The 23576-nt window shown below is 44.6% G+C and overlaps 1 protein-coding gene across 6 annotated transcripts in view; it reads right to left on the bottom strand.

The window, feature by feature from the left end:
- ABLIM1 (actin binding LIM protein 1) overlaps positions 1-23576 on the bottom strand; it is a 509502-nt gene that overhangs the window by 45707 nt on the left and 440219 nt on the right. For all 6 annotated transcript variants that reach the window (XM_066601408.1, XM_066601406.1, XM_066601404.1 and 3 more), the window contains 2 exons: positions 5981-6068; positions 1962-2020 (listed from right to left, as the gene is read on the bottom strand). In XM_066601408.1, the coding sequence (XP_066457505.1) occupies positions 1962-2020; positions 5981-6068 (147 nt within the window). The remainder of the gene's footprint in view (positions 1-1961; positions 2021-5980; positions 6069-23576) is intronic.

Here is a 23576-nt window from a genome sequence, read left to right as displayed (position 1 = left end):
ACCACTCCAGATTTGCTCCATTAAACAATCTTGCATCACATTTACATTCAGGTTTTCTGATACAGAGCTGCATAAAGCTAGAGCTAAGAGATACAATTCTACTTACCCACAGCCACCACTAGAGGGAGCTCTCTGTATACAGATTTATACAGTAGATGGAGCTACCTGTACACAGATATATACAGCCACCACTAGGGGACGCTCACTGTGTACATATATATACAGCCACTACTAGACAGAACGCACAATATACAGATATATACAGCCACAACTAGGGGGAGCTCAATACATACAGCTTTATACATCCACCACTAGGAGGAGCTCACTGTATGCAGACATATACAGCCATCACTAGAGGGAGTTCCACATATACAAATATACAAAACCACCACAAGGGCTATGGGGAGCTCACTGTATACAGATATAGAGTCACCAATAGAGGGAGCTCTCTGTATACAGACATACACAGCCACCATTAGTGGGAGGTCCCAATATCTATATAGCCACCACTAGGAGAAGCTCACTATATACAGTCACCACCAGATGGAACTCCCTGTATACACCTCTATATAGCCGCTACTATGGGGAGATCCCTGTATACTAATATATACAGCTACCACTAGAGGGAGCTCACAGTGTACAGACATATGCAGCCAGCACTAGGGGAAGCTCATTGTGTATAAATATATACAGTTAGCACTAAAGGGAGCTCACTGTATACAGATATATACAGCCAGAACTAGGCAAAACTCCATAGATATAGATATATTTAGCCACCAGTAGGGGAAGATCGTTGTATATAGATACATACAGCCACCACTAAGAGGAGTTAATTGTTTACAGATTTATATATCCACCACTAGGGGGAGCTCAATACATACAGATATATACAGCCACCAGTAGGGGGAGCTCATTGTATACAGATATATACAGCCACCAGTAGGGGGAGCTCATTGCATACAGATATATACAGCCACCAGAAGGGGGAGCTCATTGTATACAGATATACACAGCCACCACTAGAGGGAGTTAATTGTTTACAGATGTATACAGCCACCACTAGGTGGAGCTCAATACATACAGATATATACCACCACCAGTAGGGGAAGCTCTTTGTATACAGATATATACAGCCACTACAAGGAGGAGCTCACTGTATACAGATATATACAGCCGTCACTAGAGGGAGCTGCGCATATTCAGATATACACAACAACCTCAAGAGAGGGGGAAAAATAACTGTAAAAGGATATATACAGTCACAATTAGAGAGAACTTACTGTATACAGACATATACAGCCACCACTACCGGGATCTCACTATATTCAGATACATGCAACCATCACTAGGAGCTCCCTCTATATAGGTATATACAGCCATCACTAGAGGAAGTTGCACATAAGCATATATACACAGTGACCACAAGTGGCAGCTCATTGTACACAGGTATGTACAGCCACCACTAGGGGGAGCTCCCTCTATACAGATATATACAGCTCTCATTAAACTCAAAATCCATCTAATCTCCTGAGCTCCCTCTAGTGGTGGTGCATCAGTTAGGCAGGCTGTTATCGCATCATCTCTTTCTCTCTGCAGCTCTGGCTGATAGAAACATAAATTATGAAATTAATAAAAAATAAAATTTGGATCCAAAATAACGTGTAGAACATTCTGTTAGCCGAGATTGTCCAATATTGGGAACACAGCGGGGGAGGGGGTGACCTCTGTGTGAGTGTCAGCTCTGTGGGGCAGGGGCTCTGTGTGCTGACATTTCACTCTGTTCCAGTCACATCTATAATAATGTGTTCTATTATCTCCGGCTCGCCAAAACCCGAAGAGCGGAACATTCGCTTCACTGACCCAAAGAGAACACTGCAATCTCTCCACACCCTGAACGGGTCTGAACGGACCGCCCGCCACCCCCAGCCCTGGCCGTAGATAGCGGTAGATTAACCACTTACCCGCTGCTTTTCCTCGGTCTTGGTTGTCTCCTTACAGTCGGGATGCCAGACGGTAGAACCTGTGGAAGGAGCAGAGGACACTGAGTTGGGTGTGAGCTCGGCGGCCGCGCACATTTACACATTTGCTTCTCTGCGATTCTTTGGTTTCGGACCAACATCTGATTTTCATTGGCTCTGACATTTCGGTTGTGCGCACAATGTTGCTGCCGCACCTCACTAGTCGCGCTGGGGCAGGAGGTGCCTCCTCCACCTGCTTGCAGCGCCCCCATCCTGCAGATGGAGTGCAGGGACTATACACCCATCACTGACCCCCTCCATCACATCGCTCGCCCTCCCAGCAGAAGGCAAACATCAGGGAGTTGCTATTCATGCTGTGTTTCAGGACATACGAGCGGGTTCAGCGCTGGCCACAGGGGGCGCTCAGGTAACAGCTGAACAAGCGGAGCCCCTCAGAGAACTACAATCCCCTCCACCACTGGAAGTGACCTGCGAGATCAAAGAGCGCAAATGGTTTACGCCTCTCCGATGAAACGGGATCTTACTGGGAAGTGAGGCGTTATATAATCAGCGATCAGCCTGTTATTAATTACAGAGACCAACATGTAACGGCAGCAAATATGTTAATTAAAACCTGATAGTAAGTGACACAAAGCATCCAGTCGGATGTAGCACGCTTTAATTCAGGGTTTGAAGGTGGTTTTAAGATTGCAATTATTATATCGTCTGACCGCCATTTCAATCTACGTCAAAAGGACAGCCAAGACAAGATGAACTGTGTACATACATTACTTATCCTGTACTGACCCTGAGTTACATCCAGTATTATACTCCAGAGCTGCACTCACTATTCTGCTGCTGGAGTCACTGTGTACATACATTACTTATCCTGTACTGCTCCTGAGTTACATCCTGTATTATACTTCAGAGCTGCGCTCACTATTCTGCTGGTGGAGTCACTGTGTACATACATTACTTATCCTGTACTGACCCTGAGTTACATCCAGTATTATACTCCAGAGCTGCACTCACTATTCTGCTGGTGGGGTCACTGTGTACATACATTACTTATCCTGTACTGATCCTGAGTTACATCCTGTATTATACTCCTGAGCTGCACTCACTATTCTGCTGGTGGAGTCACTATGTACATACATTACTTATCCTGTACTGCTCCTGAGTTACATCCTGTATTATACTCCAGAGCTGCACTCACTATTCTGCTGGTGGAGTCACTGTGTACATACATTACTTATCCTGTACTGACCCTGAGTTACATCTTGTATTATACTGCAGAGCTGCATTCACTATTCTGCTGGTGGAGTCACGGTGCACATACATTACTTATCCTGTACTGATCCTGAGTTACATCCTGTATTATACCCCAGAGCTGCACTCACTATTCTGCTGGTGGAGTCACTGTGTACATACATTACTTATCCTGTACTGCTCCTGAGTTACATTTCCTATGATATTCCAGAGCTGCACTCTTTATTCTGCCCTAGTAGGATCAGTGATGTCCCAGTGTCCCCCTCACACAGTGGAGTAGTGGCAGGTGAGGCGGTGCCCGTCTTACGCCCTCCGGTGGGCCGTACAGTAATGATGTGATACTTTATGACAAGTCATTGATGGAGAGGAGGAAACATTGTGGATAAAAAGCCAAAACAAACACATAAAATGCAGCTCTCTGGCCGCTCTGATCAGCAGCGATGGTGAGGCAGGAGCCAATGTAAGCACTGAAAGTGACAGCGGCCGGAGGACACAGAACAGAGCGCAGCGCAGGGGGAGAGGGAATCAGCAGGCGAGGGGTAGAAAAACCAGCCTACATATAAAGCACTGGTGTTAAGACTCCCTGCTGTCGGTGCCCCGTTACGGTCACTGCTATGGGGCCACCTTGTTATGGGGTATTGTGGGTAAAACAATGCTATGGGGGCTCCAGAGCAGTCACTCTTATGGGGCATCTGTAGAGGAGTAACAGTATTGTCACACTGATGAATGGCCGGCTTCAGCTACATGAAACCCGTGTGGTCGCACAGGGCGCTGGCCACATGCTTGCAGAGCGGGCATCAGGCGGATGTAGGCTGGAGGCAATTGCCCTTCCTGACAAGATGATTTTCCCCCACCATACAGCATGTGGAACTACATGAATTATCCTCCTCCTGGCTCTGTCTCCTCCCATCGGATGTTCCAAGGTGCCACTGTCACCCCATCGGTGCCACCACAAAGCAATCACTTAGTTCTGCAGCTTATTCATGTGCTGAGCTTGGTTCTGGTACTGCACTTATGTACTGAAGCTGATTCCTGCTAGATTTCACAGTTTGTCTCTGGAGCTGTATCTATGTATTAGGCTTGGTTGTGGGGCTATGAGTTTGGTTCTGGTATTGTATCTATGCAGTGAGCTTGCTTCTGGTGCTGAATCTATGTATGCACTGAGCTTGCTTCTGGTGCTGAATCTATGTATGCACTGAGCTTGATTCTGGTGCTGTATTTATGAAATGTGCTTGGCTCTGGGGCTGTATTTAAAGGGGTTCTGTCATTAAAAAAAAAATTCTATACTTACCTATTCCTCCCCCGTCATTCTACTTACCAGATCTTCACCTCCCCCATCTTCTCCGGTCTCCTGCAGTACCGCGGATCACTTCACCTGCAGCTGCCTGATTCCTCTCCTTCCTGTGAGGTTACGTACATTGCCGACAGTCTCCTTCCTGTCAGCCAATGTACGCTACGTCACAGCTGACAGGCCAGCAGGGGGAGTGCCGAGCTACTAAAGAGATTGCTCATGCGAGCTGTCTCTGAAATAGATTAGAATTCCTTCCTAGACAGAGAACGCTACAGCATAGGGACCTGACCTTCACTGACCGGAAGGAGTGTGAGGAATGCCGGCTTCATAACAAGCCAGTCCGCCTGCAGTGAGGTGACCCCGAGGCACTGCAGAATCTTAGTCATGAGAAGATGCGGTAAGGAGACTGACGGGGAAGAAATAGGAGAGTATAGAAGATTTTTTATGACGAAACGCCTTTAAGTATTGAAGTTGGTTCTGGTGCTGTATGTATGTACAGAGGTTGGTTTGGGCTGCTGGATTTATGTTATCAGCTTTGTTTCAGGGCAGTATTCAAGCACTGAAGTTGGTTCAGGCACTGTATCTATATACTGAGCTTGGTACTTGTACTGTATTTATGTTACCATTTTGGTTTTGGTGCTCTATGTACGTCATGTGCTTGGTTCTGGTATTGCATCTGTGTATGAAGGCTGGTTCTGATACTATATTTATGGTATGCTCTTGGTACTGGTGCTGTATGGATGGTATCCTGCTGCTTCCGGCACAAGCACATTACAGGCAGACTGCCAATCGGTGTAAACTATACTGTGTTTTTCTTATGACGGGGAGGGGCACCAAATAAAACCATGCCCAGAATACCATCCCACCTGAGGCCAGCACTGCACTGATGTTACCAAGATCGTGAGGGCCACCATACTCGAAGACAGGACTTTTAAAACCGGACGCGTTTTGCTATACGCACTTTGTCCTAAGTTCTTCATTACGGGCAATAACATAAATGCTGGATTGTGATTGGCTGACAGGTGCCACACCTCCACGGTCTGCTCTACTGTTCACAGGCGACACCCTCAGGCAGATTTAGTAATACACCCATGTGAAGGGGCTGAGCCACCAATTAAAGCACAATCTACTGCACAGTGTCAGACTGCAGCATGTAAAGCAATTGTACATCAGTTACCTGGAAGAAAAATCTCCCACAATGCATCTCACATGGGGGAGAGACCCCCAAAATCCAACATTGCGCTGCATCTAAAGATTAATAACGACCGACTACCCCCCCCCCCATACTTAGCACCAAATATTAACCCTTTACAATTCAGTGGACTCCATCCTCCTCCACCTTGGTGATTCAGTATTATAGCAGTAAGTGCCCCTTTGTACACCTGCAGGTCGGAGGAGTCGGACCCTCACCTCGCGGCCGCCTCACCCCTCGCCCACCACACAGTAGAGGTAGTCGCCTTACCTTGAAGGTACATTTCCTCTCCTTCGGTGAACATTTGGTGGCATCTGCTGCATCGTGCACAGCTGGGATGGTAGTGCTTGTCCCCAGCCTGCGGAACAAAGAGACACAGCGCTCAGCAAAGAGGCACCTGCTACCCACCGACAGCCACGTGTCCCCGGAGAGAGGGCACAGGAGAGCTCGGCAGGCAGGGGCATACAGGAGATTAGATACACGGCTCAGCAGGCAGGGGCATACAGGATAGGATTAGATACACGGCTCAGCAGGCAGTGATATACAGGAGAAGATTAGATACACGGCTCAGCAGGCAGTGGCATACAGGAGATTAGATACACGGCTCAGCAGGCGGTGACATACAGGAGAAGATTAGATACACGGCTCAGCAGGCAGGGGCATACAGGATAGGATTAGATACACGGCTCAGCAGGCGGTGACATACAGGAGAAGATTAGATACACGGCTCAGCAGACAGTGATATACAGGAGAAGATTAGATACACGGCTCAGCAGGCAGTGGCATACAGGAGATTAGATACACGGCTCAGCAGGCGGTGACATACAGGAGAAGATTAGATACACGGCTCAGCAGGCAGTGACATACAGGAGAAGATTAGATACATGGCTCAGCAGACAGTGGCATACAGGAGAAGATCAGATACACGGCTCAGCAGGCAGTGACATACAGGAGAAGATTAGATACACGGCTCAGCAGACAGTGACATACAGGAGAAGATTAGATACACGGCTCAGCAGACAGTGACATACAGGAGAAGGTTAGATACACGGCTCAGCAGGCAGTGGCATACAGGAGTATAGATACACGGCTCAGCAGGCAGTGACATACAGGAGAAGATTAGATACGCGGCTCAGCAGACAGTGGCATACAGGAGATTAGATACATGGCTCAGCAGACAGTGGCATACAGGGGAAGATTAGATACATGGCTCAGCAGACAGTGGCATACAGGAGATTAGATACATGGCTCAGCAGACAGTGGCATACAGGAGATTAGATACATGGCTCAGCAGGCAGTGGCATACAGGAGATTAGATACACGGCTCAGCAGGCAGTGGCATACAGGAGAAGATTAGATACACGGCTCAGCAGACAGTGGCATACAGGGGAAGATTAGATACGCGGCTCAGCAGACAGTGGCATACAGGGGGAGATTAGATACAGCAGCTCGGCAGGCAGTATCACACAGGATAGGATTAGATACAGCGGCTCAGCAGACAGTATCACACATGATGGGATTAGATACACAGCTCAGCAGACAGTATTATACAGGATATGAGTAGATACAACCACATCAGACAGTATCACACAGTGTAGGATTGGATACACAGCTCAGCTGACAGTATCACATATGATGGAATTAGATACACAGCTCAGCAGACAGTATCACACATGATGAGATTAGATACACAACTCAGCAGTCAGTATCACACAGGATGGGATGAGATACACACCTCAGCAGACAGTATCACACAGGATAGGATTAGATACACAGCTCAGCAGACAGTATCACACAGGATAGGATTAGATACACAGCTCAGCAGATAGTATCACACAGGATAGGATTAGATACACGGCTCATTAGACAGTATCACACAGGATAGGATTAGATACACAGCTCAGCAGGCAGTATCACACAGGATAGGATTAGATACACGGCTCAGCAGGCAGCATCACACAGGATAGGATTAGATACACAGCTCAGCAGACAGTATCACACAGGATAGGATTAGATACACAGCTCAGCAGATAGTATCACACAGGATAGGATTAGATACACGGCTCAGCAGGCAGTATCACACATGATAGGATTAGATACACAGCTCAGCAGACAGTATCACACAGGATAGGATTAGATACACGGCTCAGCAGACAGTATCACACAGGATAGGATTAGATACACGGCTCAGCAGGCAGTATCACACAGGATTGGTGTTGCCACAGAGTTGCCATTTAGGAATCTACATTAGTTGGGTGACACCCGTGTGGGCGCCGTGGCGTTGCTCCTACTGGTTGTCACCCAGAGGAAACGTTCTGTAATGTAAACTGAATGATGGGTTCTGCGCCGTTCGTGTGATGCGGCGTGCGAGTCCCAGGAGCTGACACTCGTAAAGGAAATGATCGTTACACTGTGATTGGTTGCTATAGGCAGGATTTTCGTCCGTGGTCCACGCTGCGCATTGTAGCACTTTGCGGCGGTTCTTTCGCCATAACGGTTTCCCCACCGCAGTGATTAGTCGTCGCCTTTTACGTCATTTCTCGCATCCTGCACATTTCCATGACTGGAGGCTCCTTTAAGACATCAGATAAGAACCCCGCTGGAGGACAGAACAGGAATTATCTCAGCTCCTGGCTCTGAGGAACGCGGTGGCGTCCAAATGAGCGCATAGTATGGCGGCCACCAGGATAGACATCTAATCCGGATTATACAAGATCTGACACAGTAACGAGCCCCCCGCAGTGACCCCCAAATACCACAACTCTATCACACAATGACTACAATGCAGAGGAGGCTCAGCCACGTGTAGTCAGCTGGCTGACTCCTCCGAGCACCAGAGCGCACGTACAAGCAAGCGGAAAGGATTTATCTTCACTAATTGCCCCCACAGGGATTACAGGGGTCACTAATCCCATCAGTAATGACCCTCCTTATTACACTTCCTAAACCCTCACCCAGCTTTCCCAGACTTCTGAGTGCCAAATGTACCAAGTTATGCACCGTCCGCCTGTGTCCCCCGCTGCAGAACTCCCCACATGTGCCCTTTAGGCACAAATGACAGCTGCTTTATTGTCCCCGTATATGGGGCAGTCACCCTCCTTCCCGGAAAGAGAAATAATAAGGGCACATAACAGAGAAGTCAAGAACTCCCATGTACAATATACAGGGGGGTCCAATGAAACAATTCTGGGCAGGGAATCTGACTTAAATGCATTTGTGAATTCTACTCATAGAATTACCTGATAAAATTCTAGCTTACTGCAGCCACCACTAGGGGGAGCTCACTACATGCAGAAATATACAGCCACCACTAGGGGGAGCTCACTACATACAGATATATACAGACACCACTAGGACTACATGCAGAAATGTACAGCAACTACTAGGGGGAGCTCAATACATGCAGAAATGTGCAGCCACCACTGTGGGGGAGCTCACTACATACAGAAATGTACAGCCACCACTGGGGGGAGCTCACTACATACAGAAATGTACAGTCACTACTAGGGGGAGCTCAATACATACAGATATATACAGCCACCACTAGGAGGAGCTCACTACATACTGATTTATACAGCCACCACTAGGAGGAACGCACTACATACAGATATATACAGCCACCACTAGGAGGAGCTCACTACATACCGATTTATACAGCCACCACTAGGAGGAACGCACTACATACAGAAATGTACAGTTGCCACTAGTGGGAGCCCACTGTATACGGATATATACAGCCACCACTAGAGGTAGCTCACTGTATACAGCTATACACAGCCACCACTAGGAGAAGCTCACCACATACCAATTTATACAGCCACCACTAGGAGGAACTCACTTCATACAGAAATGTATAGCCACTGTTAGGAGGAGCTCACTACATACAGATCTATATAGCCACCACTAGGGGGAGCTCATTACATACAGATTTATGCAATCATCACTAGGAGACCTCACTGTACACAGATCAATACAGTGACCACTAGGGGGAGCTCATTGTATATACGGTAGATATATATATATATATATATATATATATATATATATATATAGCCACAGACCTGAATGCCCCATGTTTACTTCTATGGGACGGAGGGAGACTGCTCATCGCAAGCATCTCCACTTTAAACATAACACAACTTTGAAGGCGGAGAGTCACTTCTAAAGTGGTAATACCAACCCCAGCCACTGGGGGACATGTGTCCGCCTACCCAGAGGTGGTGGATAAAAGCAAAGGGCACCAGGACGGACCCCACTTGTATCCATTGTTTGGCATCACATCAGCGGGGTCTGCAGGCTGGTGTTCAACCTATAAGGTCCAATAACACTGAGGGGCTGATGCCCTGTCCTCACTGACTGGATAGTTCTAGAGTGCAAGCTCTGTGGGTCAGAACACGACATTGTGCAGGCAGAGTAATAATAACGACTGGAGACAGACTGAGTGCAACTGGGAAACATTTCACAGGTCAAACGTTGGAGGACCCCCCCCCCCCCGCTTCGTTTCCGGTAATTAATAGAACAAGGCCACTAATGAGGGGGGAAGTTTTGTTTCCCATTAAACTGTTTATTTTCCTTCTAGGAATAATGAAGATGGCGGCGTACGAGGAATGACAGAGGGCGCCGAAACCCTCCGAAAGTCTCCAGTGGTTATGGACAGGGGAGACTAAACCCGCCAAGCAGCAGCCCACCAGACCCTGATCATACGGGGGCTGCCTTGTCCTATAAGTCATAGCTTCTATTATGGAGCTGCATTCACTATTCTTCAGCTCCAGAACTGAACTCTCCCAGCATTCCCTGCATGTTCAGTGTGGGAACTATTTGTTCACAAGCTTGCTGACTGTTTCCAATTTCAACAGAAAACTGTTATTAAGGGGATATGCGCTTTAACCCCTTCCCACCCCAGGGCGTAAATTTACATTCTGGCTGGGGAGCAGTTCCCACCAATGGATGGAGCAGATTCAGAAGCTGAGCCTGCGCTACATGTAGGAGGAGCCAGCTGTGACCGACAGCCGGCCAACCGCTGCAACAGCGGGGATCGTGGAGAACACTAACCCCCGCTGTTAATCCCTTATATTCTGTATTCAGTGTGGATCATGGTATATAAAGGGTTCACAGAGAGAGGCCATCAGCACTCTACCATATAATCACGGAGGTGATGGTTTGCCATGGCAACCAGAAAATGGCATCCGGGTCTGCCATGGCCTGTGATAATGCATTGCAGTACAGAAGTAATACATTGCATTACCAGTGTGGTCCTAGCATCACAGGTTCAAGTCCCCTACAGAGACATAAGAAATGTAAAGAAAGATATAGTAAAAAAAAACGTTTTTTGCGCACTTTCCACTCTGGTGCAGTCCCAATCGTAATGACCAAAACAAAAAAAAAAAAATCAAAACACACCTTTTAACCTGCACAGCAAATACTAAAGAAAAAAAAAGGGCCAAAATGAGTTTTTGTTCATTTTGAATCCAAAAAAACACAATAAAAGTGATCCAAAAAAGGTATAATGTACCCCAAAGTAAAACCAATAAAAAACTACGGCTCATCACACTAAAAAAATGGCCCTCACGGAGCTCCGCCCATGGAAATAGAAAAAAAAAACTTATGGGGCTTTGAATGCAGCAAAGCAAAAAACCCATTTTTCTTCATAAAAAATAAATTTAAAAAAGGCTTATTATTCGGCAAAAGAGGGGGAAAAAAAGCTTAAAAAATATATATATATACCTAATTTTGTATTGACGTAATCATTCCAACCCGCAGAAAAAAAATGTAGCAAGTTACTTATGCTGCATGATCAATGCTAGAAACTATTTTTTTAAACAATGGCGGATTAATAAAAGTTCTGCAATACCTTATATGTAGCCCAAAATGGTCCCAATAAAGGTCACGGCTCGCTATATAAGACACACCCCCTCGCACGGCCATGGCGGGGAAAATGGGAAAAAAGGTATGGCTTTTGAAAAGTGGAGATGAAAATCCCCAAAAATCGTTGTGTCTGTGGGGCAAAAATAGGCCGCGTCACTAAGGGGTTAATCATTGCATAATGTAAAGAACGACAACTTTATAACAGTCTTTAAATTGAATTTCCTTTCATTCTTAAGATCTCTGCTTGCTGTCAAGGAAAGAGCTTTCTTTCTTGTAGTCCCGCCCCCGGGGTTTTCAGCCCACACAGAAAGAAGCAAAAATAAAGATCTGATAATTCCGGATTCTTCAGTCGTCATTAAAGCGATGACACAGAGCAGCGAGGAGAACATTGGCGCTATAAATAACACCGCAAACGCTGTTATTACCCGGGTATCAAGGCGTGAAACACCAATCATTAATTACAGGGGAAGAGTAAAATACATGGCAGCCACGATTCCTCTAGATCCAACGCACTCTGCCGGAGTTACACTATAATGAGCGTGCCGCCATCTGCTGTCACTAGACCGCCACCATGGCTGCCAGCACCGTCCTGCAGGTACAGATGTCTCCCAGCGGCACACCTGACAATGTCAGTCCATGCTGCAGTCTGTATTGTTTCCACGTCACTTCTTCCACCGCGAGGCAGGGTTTCCGTAAGCGCGTTTGCGCATTTAAAGGGGCCAAATCCACATGCAGATCTGCGGCCGAACAAGTGGCTCAGCGGTCGGGAGTCGGCGGATTGTTTTAATAAATAGAATATGCTCCAAAAAGTTCAATGTAGATTCGGTGGGTGTGAGCAGGCGCCTCACTGCACCGTGATGGGAGGGGGGGGGGGGGGTCACAAGGGGCGCGTTCACGGGGGAGGACATAATCCACTGGCAAAATCCTCAGGATCACATGTGGATTTTGGTACAGAATCGCGTGGTTACACATGTGGACATTGTGGGGATATTCCCTGCGGAAGAATATCGCGCAACTTCCTGCAGAGTATTCCGATCTACGTGAAAGTGACTAAAGAAGTGTAAGAATGTGAAAGCGAAGGGGAAGTCACCTCATCCACTGGTTTAAACACTTCCTAACAGTCTGGTCAGATGCTCCTCTCTACTGGTGGTCTGTAGGGGGCATCCTGAGCCCGTTCACTTTCTGTGCCCTCCCCCATCCACTGGTCCCAACATCTCCTAACAGTCTGATCAGATGCTCCTCTCTACTGGTGGTCTGTAGGGGGCGTGCTGAGCCCGGTCACCTTGTGTGCCCTCACACATCCACTGGTCCTAACACCCCCTAACAGGCTGGTCAGACGCTCCTCTCTACTGGTGGTCCGTAGGGGGCATCCCGAGCCCGGTCACCTTGTATGCCCCCATCCACTGGTCTAAACACCCCCTAACAGTCTGGTCAGACGCTCCTCTCTACTGGTGGTCTGTAGGGGGCGTCCTTAGCTCGGTCACCTTGTGTGCCCTCACACATCTACTGGTCCCAACACCTCCAACAGTCTGGTCAGATAGTTCTCTCTACTGGTGGTCTGTAGGGGGGTCCTGAGTCCGGTCACCTTGTGTGCCCTCATCCACCGGTCCCAACACCCCCTAACAGTCTGGTCAGACGCTCCTCTCTACTGGTGGTCTGTAGGGGGCGTCCTTAGCTCGGTCACCTTGTGTGCCCCCATCCACTGGTCCCAACACCTCCTAACAGTCTGGTCAGACGCTCCTCTCTACTGGTGGTCTGTAGGGGGCGTCCTGAGCCCGGTCACCTTGTGTGCCTCCATCCACTGGTCCCAACACCTCCTCCTAACAGTCTGGTCAGATGCTACTCTCTACTGGTGGTCTGTCAGGTGTGTGCGTGTGTGACGTGCATGAAGCAGAGCAGTGTGCGTGTGTGACGTGCATGAAGCAGAGCAGTGTGCGTGTGTGACGTGCATGAAGCAGAGCAGTGTGCGTGTGTGACGTGCATGAAGCAGAGCAGTGTGCGTGTGTGACGTGCATGAAGCAGAGCAGTGTGCGTGTGTGACGTGCATGAAGCAGAGCAGTGTGCGTGTGTGACGTGCATGAAGCAGAGCAGTGTGCGTGTGTGACGTGCATGAAGCAGAGCAGTGTGCGTGTGTGACGTGCATGAAGCAGAGCAGTGTGCGTGTGTGACGTGCATGAAGCAGAGCAGTGTGCGTGTGTGACGTGCATGAAGCAGGGCAGTGTGCGTGTGTGACGTGCATGAAGCAGGGCAGTGTGCGTGTGTGACGTGCATGAAGCAGAGCAGTGTGCGTGTGTGACGTGCATGAAGCAGAGCAGTGTGCGTGTGTGACGTGCATGAAGCAGAGCAGTGTGCGTGTGTGACGTGCATGAAGCAGAGCAGTGTGCGTGTGTGACGTGCATGAAGCAGAGCAGTGTGCGTGTGTGACGTGCATGAAGCAGAGCTGTGTGCGTGTGTGACGTGCATGAAGCAGAGCTGTGTGCGTGTGTGACGTGCATGAAGCAGAGCTGTGTGCGTGTGTGACGTGCATGAAGCAGAGCTGTGTGCGTGTGTGACGTGCATGAAGCAGAGCTGTGTGCGTGTGTGACGTGCATGAAGCAGAGCTGTGTGCGTGTGTGACGTGCATGTAGCAGAGCTGTGTGCGTGGTGTGACGTGCATGTAGCAGAGCTGTGTGCGTGGTGTGATGTGCATGTAGCAGAGCTGTGTGCGTGGTGTGACGTGCATGTAGCAGAGCTGTGTGCGTGGTGTGATGGTGTGACGTGCATGTAGCAGAGCTGTGTGCATGGTGTGACGTGCATGGAGCAGGGCTGTGTGCGTGGTGTGACGTGCATGGAGCAGAGCTGTGTGACGTGCATGGAGCAGAGCTGTGTGCGTGTGTGACGTGCATGAAGCAGAGCTGTGTGCGTGTGTGACGTGCATGAAGCAGAGCTGTGTGCGTGTGTGACGTGCATGAAGCAGAGCTGTGTGCGTGTGTGACGTGCATGAAGCAGAGCTGTGTGCGTGTGTGACGTGCATGAAGCAGAGCTGTGTGCGTGTGTGACGTGCATGAAGCAGAGCTGTGTGCGTGTGTGACGTGCATGTAGCAGAGCTGTGTGCGTGGTGTGACATGCATGTAGCAGAGCTGTGTGCGTGGTGTGATGTGCATGTAGCAGAGCTGTGTGCGTGGTGTGACGTGCATGTAGCAGAGCTGTGTGCGTGGTGTGATGGTGTGACGTGCATGTAGCAGAGCTGTGTGCATGGTGTGACGTGCATGGAGCAGGGCTGTGTGCGTGGTGTGACGTGCATGGAGCAGAGCTGTGTGACGTGCATGGAGCAGAGCTGTGTGCGTGTGTGACGTGCATGGAGCAGAGCTGTGTGTGTACACCAGAAACACTGGTACTATAATTTCCAAATACTAGTCACTTACATATCTGCCTGAGATGAAATTGCATGCAGAGTTTTACAACAAAATGACAACTTCTTCTGGAGGCGGATCATTCTTACAAAGTGTATTATCCGTATACTTCCTCGGTTCAGCGAATCTGAGGGCCGTTTTGCGCTGAATGATACATTCAGAGTCTCGCTGGATTGCAGGAATCTGAACGATAATCCATCCGTCATTCAGATTCTGCAGGCATAAAAATCAATCGACAATTAACCCTTTTATCTATGAACGACGGCCTGTTTACAGTGACTGGAGCCGGGCGGCCAGAAGCGTTCTCCAGTCGACTCCGCCTCCATTCGCAGAGTAAGAAAGCTCAGGAGAGATTACCGCTGGGATGACTATCAGGCACTGAAGCATCTGACAGTTGTCCCATGTAAGGCCTGTGTCACATAAGCATACGCGTATTTGCACGTGCGTTCTGCGCATTGGCTGTTGCGAGTTTGAATGAGCAAAAGCATTTTTTTTCCGAACATTTGTGCATTCGTCGTTTACAATTGCGCAAGAAAAAAAACACACTCATCTATGCTCTTATCCATTGAAATGGCCAATTAGTTTAATGAGTACAGGATGTATTCGTTTCCCGCACAAATGTGCAGAAAAGTAGAGCATGCTGCGTTTTTTTCTGCATGACGCAAATTGCGCACAATCGGATCAGCAGGAAACTCGCTGCTGCGGTCTCGGACTGGTTTTAGTCTTCCAAGTTACACTAACTGCTGCGGTGTGTGGCTCCAAGAGCGTTCCCACCCATCTATGAGCATTCAGTCACTCTCAGGACCCTCCAGACCCCTCTCCCATTCTCCCATTCTCCCATTATCCCCCCACATATTGAAATCCAGGAAGCCCAATCCTTTTGATCGCACTACATGCCCTGCTGGTTCAGTGTCTGCATGGAGCATGCATAACAGCAACCAGCAGACCAATGCCTGCAGCTCTGGATGTGACTGAAGGCTGATATTATATAACGACAGAATTGTGAATGCAGCTCTGGATGAAGTAGATTTTCCTAAATGCAAGCAAGTGAAATCTTAAAAAGCTACAGTACAAATGTGGAAAATCTAGTGAATATTCAAGGCATCAGATATGATGATATAATATAGGGACGGGGTAAATCTGTATAAACCGGGGGTCGTCATTGCTCTGACGATGTGAAAACCTGGCAGCATTTCTAGGTAAGAGACACAGAGCGCCTCCTCTTGGCCTCATGGATCACATTCTGGCAACATTATCCAATGATGGCTTCCGGCTACAGACGAGATTCACAACATGATCCTGACACAAATACATGTCCACCCTAATAGATAACAGATCACAACCCAACACGCCCCAAACATGTCATCTCCACCTAGAAACCAGCCCACAGAGACACTGCCATCAAACAGGAGCAGGCGGCACCAAGAAAGCTGGGTGACCACTAATACAGATGCCCTTAACGCTCCAACAAGATGGTGATCAGCCTTTTCTACAGCCCTGAATAGCGCATCTACCAAATTATACAGCATTATATTCTATGACGGCCATATTGACAATCACCTACATATAGTACCCAACCAAGAGGAGGCATCATCATCAAATCACGAGACATATGACAGAGCAATATGAAGGGGAGCAGAAGGCTTCATAACATGCAGACTCTGAACTCCATCCCACTTCAAGAATATAAAATAACAACACCTTCACTTACTGATCCTTCAAATATATAACAGAAAACCAGTGTGAATACTGCCCCCTATGTACAAGAATATAACTACTGTAATACTGCCCCCTATGTACAAGAATATAACTACTATAATACTGCCCCCTATGTACAAGAATATAACTACTATATTACTGCCCCCTATGGACAAGAATATAACTACTATAATACTGCCCCCTATGTACAAGAATATAACTACTATAATACTGCCCCCTATGTACAAGAATATAACTACTATAATACTGCCCCCTATGTACAAGAATATTACTACTATAATACTGCCCCCTATGTACAAGAATATAACTACTATAATACTGTCCCCTATGTACAAGAATATAACTACTATAATACTGCCCCCTATGTACAAGAATATAACTACTATAATACTGCCCCTATGTACAAGAATATAACTACTATAATACTGCCCCTATGTACAAGAATATAACTACTATAATACTGCCCCTTATGTACAAGATTATAACTACTATAATACTGCTCCTATGAACAAGAATATAAGTACTATAATACTGCCCCCTATGTACAAGAATATAACTACTATATTACTGCCCCCTATGTACAAGAATATAACTACTATAATACTGCCCCCTATGTACAAGAATATAACTACTATATTACTGCCCCCTATGTACAAGAATATAACTACTATAATACTGCCCCCTATGTACAAGAATATAACTACTATAATACTGTCCTCTATGTACAAGAATATAACTACTATATTACTGCCCCCTATGTACAAGAATATAACTACTATAATACTGCCCCTATGTACAAGAATATAACTACTATAATACTGCCCCCTAGGTACAAGAATATAACTACTATAATACTGCCCCCTATGTACAAGAATATAACTACTATAATACTGCCCCCTATGTACAAGAATATAACTACTATATTACTGCCCCCTATGTACAAGAATATAACTACTATAATACTGCCCCCTATGTACAAGAATATAACTACTATAATACTGTCCTCTATGTACAAGAATATAACTACTATAATACTGCTCCTATGTACAAGAATATAACTACTATAATACTGCTCCTATGAACAAGAATATAACTACTATAACACTGCCCCCTATGTACAAGAAAATAACTACTATAATACTGCCTCCTATGTACAAGAATATAACTACTATAATACTGCCCTCCATGTACAAGAATATAACTACTATAATACTGCCCCCTATGTACAAGAATATAACTACTATTTTACTGCCCCCTATGTACAAGAATATAACTACTATTTTACTGCCCCCTATGTACAAGAATATAACTACTATAATACTGCCCCCTATGTACAAGCATATAACTACTATAATACTGCCCCCTATGTACAAGAGTATAACTACTATAATACTGCCCCCTATGTACAAGAATATAACTACTATAATACTGCCCCCTATGTACAAGAATATAACTACTATAATACTGCCCCCTATGTACAAGAATATAACTACTATATTACTGCCCCCTATGTACAAGAATATAACTACTATAATACTGCGCCTATGTACAAGAATATAACTACTATAATACTGCCCCTATGTACAAGAATATAACTACTATAATACTGCGCCTATGTACAAGAATATAACTACTATAATACTGCCCCTATGTACAAGAATATAACTACTATAATACTGCCTCCTATGTACAAGAATATAACTACTATAATACTGTCCCCTATGTACTAGAATATAACTACTATAATACTGCCTCCTATATACAAGAATATAACTACTATAATACTGCTCCTATGTACAAGAATATAACTACTATAATACTGCCCCTATGTACAAGAATATAACTACTATAATACTGCTCCTATGTACAAGAATATAACTACTATAATACTGCCCCCTATGTACAAGAATATAACTACTATAATACTGCCCCCTATGTACAAGAATATAACTACTATAATACTGCCTCCTATGTACAAGATTATAACTACTATAATACTGCCCCTATGTACAAGATTATAACTACTATAATACTGCCTTCTATGTACAAGAATATAACTACTATAATACTGCTCCCTATGTACAAGAATATAACTACTATAATACTGCCCCCTATGTACAAGAATATAACTACTATAATACTGGCCTCTATGTACAAGAATATAACTACTATAATACTGCCCCCTATGTACAAGAATATAACTACTATATTACTGCCCCCTATGTACAAGAATATAACTACTATAATACTGCGCCTATGTACAAGAATATAACTACTATAATACTGCCCCCTATGTACAAGAATATAACTACTATAATACTGCGCCTATGTACAAGAATATAACTACTATAATACTGCCCCTATGTACAAGAATATAACTACTATAATACTGCCTCCTATGTACAAGAATATAACTACTATAATACTGTCCCCTATGTACTAGAATATAACTACTATAATACTGCCTCCTATATACAAGAATATAACTACTATAATACTGCTCCTATGTACAAGAATATAACTACTATAATACTGCCCCCTATGTACAAGAATATAACTACTATAATACTGCTCCCTATGTACAAGAATATAACTACTATAATACTGCCCCTATGTACAAGATTATAACTACTATAATACTGCCCCTATGTACAAGATTATAACTACTATAATACTGCCTTCTATGTACAAGAATATAACTACTATAATACTGCTCCCTATGTACAAGAATATAACTACTATAATACTGCCCCCTATGTAGAAGAATATAACTACTATAATACTGCCCCCTATGTACAAGAATATAACTACTATAATACTGCCCCCTATGTACAAGAATATAACTACTATAATACTGCCTCCTATGTACAAGAATATAACTACTATAATACTGCCTCCTATGTACAAGAATATAACTACTATAATACTGCTCCCTATGTACAAGAATATAACTACTATAATACTGCCCCCTATGTACAAGAATATAACTACTATAATACTGCTCCCTATGTACAAGAATATAACTACTATAATACTGCCCCCTATGTACAAGAATATAACTACTATAATACTGTCCCCTATGTACAAGAATATAACTACTATAATACTGCCTCCTATGTACAAGAATATAACTACTATAATACTGCCCCCTATGTACAAGAATATAACTACTATAATACTGCCCCCTATGTACAAGAATATAACTACTATAATACTGTCCCCTATGTACAAGAATATAACTACTATAATACTGCCCCCTATGTACAAGAATATAACTACTATAATACTGCCCCCTATGTACAAGAATATAACTACTATAATACTGTCCCCTATGTACAAGAATATAACTACTATATTACTGCCCCCTATGTACAAGAACTATAACTACTATAATACTGCCCCCTATGTACAAGAATATAACTACTATAATACTGCTCCCTATGTACAAGAATATAACTACTATAATACTGCCCCCTATGTACAAGAATATAACTACTATAATACTGCCCCCTATGTACAAGAACATAACTACTATAATACTGCTCCCTATGTACAAGAATATAACTACTATAATACTGCCTCCTATGTACAAGAATATAACTACTATAATACTGCCTCCTATGTACAAGAATATAGCTACTATAATACTGCCTCCTATGTACAAGAATATAACTACTATAATACTGCCTCCTATGTACAAGAATATAACTACTATAATACTGCCTCCTATGTACAAGAATATAACTACTATAATACTGCCCCCTATGTACAAGAATATAACTACTATAATACTGCCCCCTATGTACAAGAATATAACTACTATAATACTGCCCCCTATGTACAAGAATATAACTACTATAATACTGCTCCCTATGTACAAGAATATAACTACTATAATACTGCCCCCTATGTACAAGAATATAACTACTATAATACTGCCCCCTATGTACAAGAATATAACTACTATAATACTGCTCCCTATGTACAAGAACATAACTACTATAATACTGCCTCCTATGTACAAGAATATAACTACTATAATACTGTCCCCTATGTACAAGAATATAACTACTATAATACTGCTCCCTATGTACAAGAACATAACTACTATAATACTGCCTCCTATGTACAAGAATATAACTACTATAATACTGCCTCCTATGTACAAGAATATAGCTACTATAATACTGCCTCCTATGTACAAGAATATAACTACTATAATACTGCCTCCTATGTACAAGAATATAACTACTATAATACTGCCTCCTATGTACAAGAATATAACTACTATAATACTGCCTCCTATGTACAAGAATATAACTACTATAATACTGCCCCCTATGTACAAGAATATAACTACTATAATACTGCCCCCTATGTACAAGAATATAACTACTATAATACTGTCCCCTATGTACAAGAATATAACTACTATAATACTGCCCCCTATGTACAAGAATATAACTACTATAATACTGCTCCCTATGTACAAGAATATAACTACTATAATACTGCCTCCTATGTACAAGAATATAACTACTATAATACTGCTCCTATGTACAAGAATATAACTACTATAATACTGCCCTCTATGTACAAGAATATAACTACTATAATACTGCTCCTATGTACAAGAATATAACTACTATAATACTGCCCCCTATGTACAAGAATATAACTACTATAATACTGGCCCCTATGTACAAGAATATAACTACTATAATACTGTCCCCTGTGTACAAGAATATAACTACTATAATACTGCCCCCTATGTACAAGAATATAACTACTATAATACTGCCTCCTATGTACAAGAATATAACTACTATAATACTGCCCCCTATGTACAAGAATATAACTACTATAATACTGCTCCCTATGTACAAGAATATAACTACTATAATACTGCCTCCTATGTACAAGAATATAACTACTATAATACTGCTCCTATGTACAAGAATATAACTACTATAATACTGCCCTCTATGTACAAGAATATAACTACTATAATACTGCTCCTATGTACAAGAATATAACTACTATAATACTGCCCCCTATGTACAAGAATATAACTACTATAATACTGCTCCCTATGTACAAGAATATAACTACTATAATACTGGCCCCTATGTACAAGAATATAACTACTATAATACTGCCCCCTATGTACAATAATATAACTACTATAATACAGCCCCCTATGTACAAGAATATAACTACTATAATACTGCTCCCTGTGTAGAAGAACAAGTCTAAGGTAGCTGCCTGGCCTTGCTGGCAGTTGTTGTTCTGCAGCGGGTCGGGGACGGGGCTCATGCTTTACTTCCTCTTTCGAAAGCTCTGCTGGAACCTGTACTTTCGCGCAGCTGCACCAAGAACACGCGGCGTTATAAGTTATAATCAGCCCCTCTGTCCTCGGGGAGCGGCGCTCACCTATACACTGAGGATGAATATCCTGCAATCTGCGATTACATAATCATCATTATTAGAATTACAAAACGCCAATTACAGTGAGAGACGGACGGACAGGATACACCGCGCAGGGCGTTCAGATCCTCAGGGCAACAAGAGTAAGTCAATCCCACATGGCTGTACAACTACAGCACATACATAATCTACAGAAGAAGTAATCTCTGATGTTACATAGGACTGCAGTGACATCTACTACATTATCTGTCCTCAGAGTTATCACTGTGTTATCTATGGTGTTACATAGGACTGCCGGTCACATCTACATCATTTGTAATCAGAGAGTTATCACTGTGTTATCTGTGGGGTTACATAGGACTGCAGGTCACATCTACTACATCATTTGTAATCAGAGAGTTATCACTGTGTTATCTATGGGGTTACATAGGACTGCAGTGGCATCTACTACATTATCTGTAATCAGAGAGTTATCAGTATGTTATCAGTGGGGTTACATAGGACTGCCACATCTACTACATTATCTGTAATCAGAGAGTTATTACTGTGTTATCTATGGTGTTACATAGGACTGCAGGTCCCATCTAGTACATCATCTGCACAGCTCTGCTACATGCGCACACATCACACCTCTGATGCTCGGTTACCTGGGACTGATGACTCGCTGTCTCTCCCCTGGTTCTTGGCTTGGGGACTCCGGAGTCTTTGCTCTGTATTTCGGGACTGTTGGGGGTCAGTCGCTCGCTCGCCGGTTATTACATCATTTTGTCCCTCGCAGCGAGAGGGAAATTACAGAGAACTGCAGATCCGTCGGCTGACAGAACACAAGAGGCGAGGAGCAGCAGGGAGGGGCGCAGGGAATGTTCTCCAGGCCTGCGAAACGCGTTCTAGCATTGCCTGGGACAGAGGAGGAGGAGGAGGGGAGGGATGGGAGAAGCTTCAGGTAAACCCTGACACAGCACAAGCTGCTGCCCCGGGGCGCCCTCCACAGACCAACCCCTGATGTCAGCGCTGCCCAACCGCCACACGTTCTACGAAGTTTATAAAGGTGTAACAAAGCGACATCGTTACAGCTCGGACCGTCACCTGGCCGAAGACCCTGGGAAGAGGAGCCACATCCTGCTGGGATGAACCATCTATGTCCAGCTACAACCAGCAGAATAGTGAGTGCAGCTCTGGGGTATAATACAGCATGTAACTCAGGAGCAGTACAGGATAAGTAATGTATGTACACAGTGACTCCACCAGCAGAATAGTGAGTGCAGCTCTGGAGTATAATACAGGATGTAACTCAGGAGCAGTACAGGATAAGTAATGTATGTACACAGTGAATCCACCAGCAGAATAGTGAGTGCAGCTCTGGAGTATAATACAGGATGTAACTCAGGAGCAGTACAGGATAAGTAATGTATGTACACAGTGACCCCACCAGCAGAATAGTGAGTGCAGCTCTGGAGTATAAT

Source organism: Eleutherodactylus coqui, chromosome 4, assembly GCF_035609145.1.
Source record: "Eleutherodactylus coqui strain aEleCoq1 chromosome 4, aEleCoq1.hap1, whole genome shotgun sequence".
NCBI lineage: Eukaryota > Metazoa > Chordata > Amphibia > Anura > Eleutherodactylidae > Eleutherodactylus > Eleutherodactylus coqui.
The sequence above is the reverse complement of the archived record's forward strand: the minus strand, read 5'-3'. Positions and strand labels throughout refer to the sequence as shown.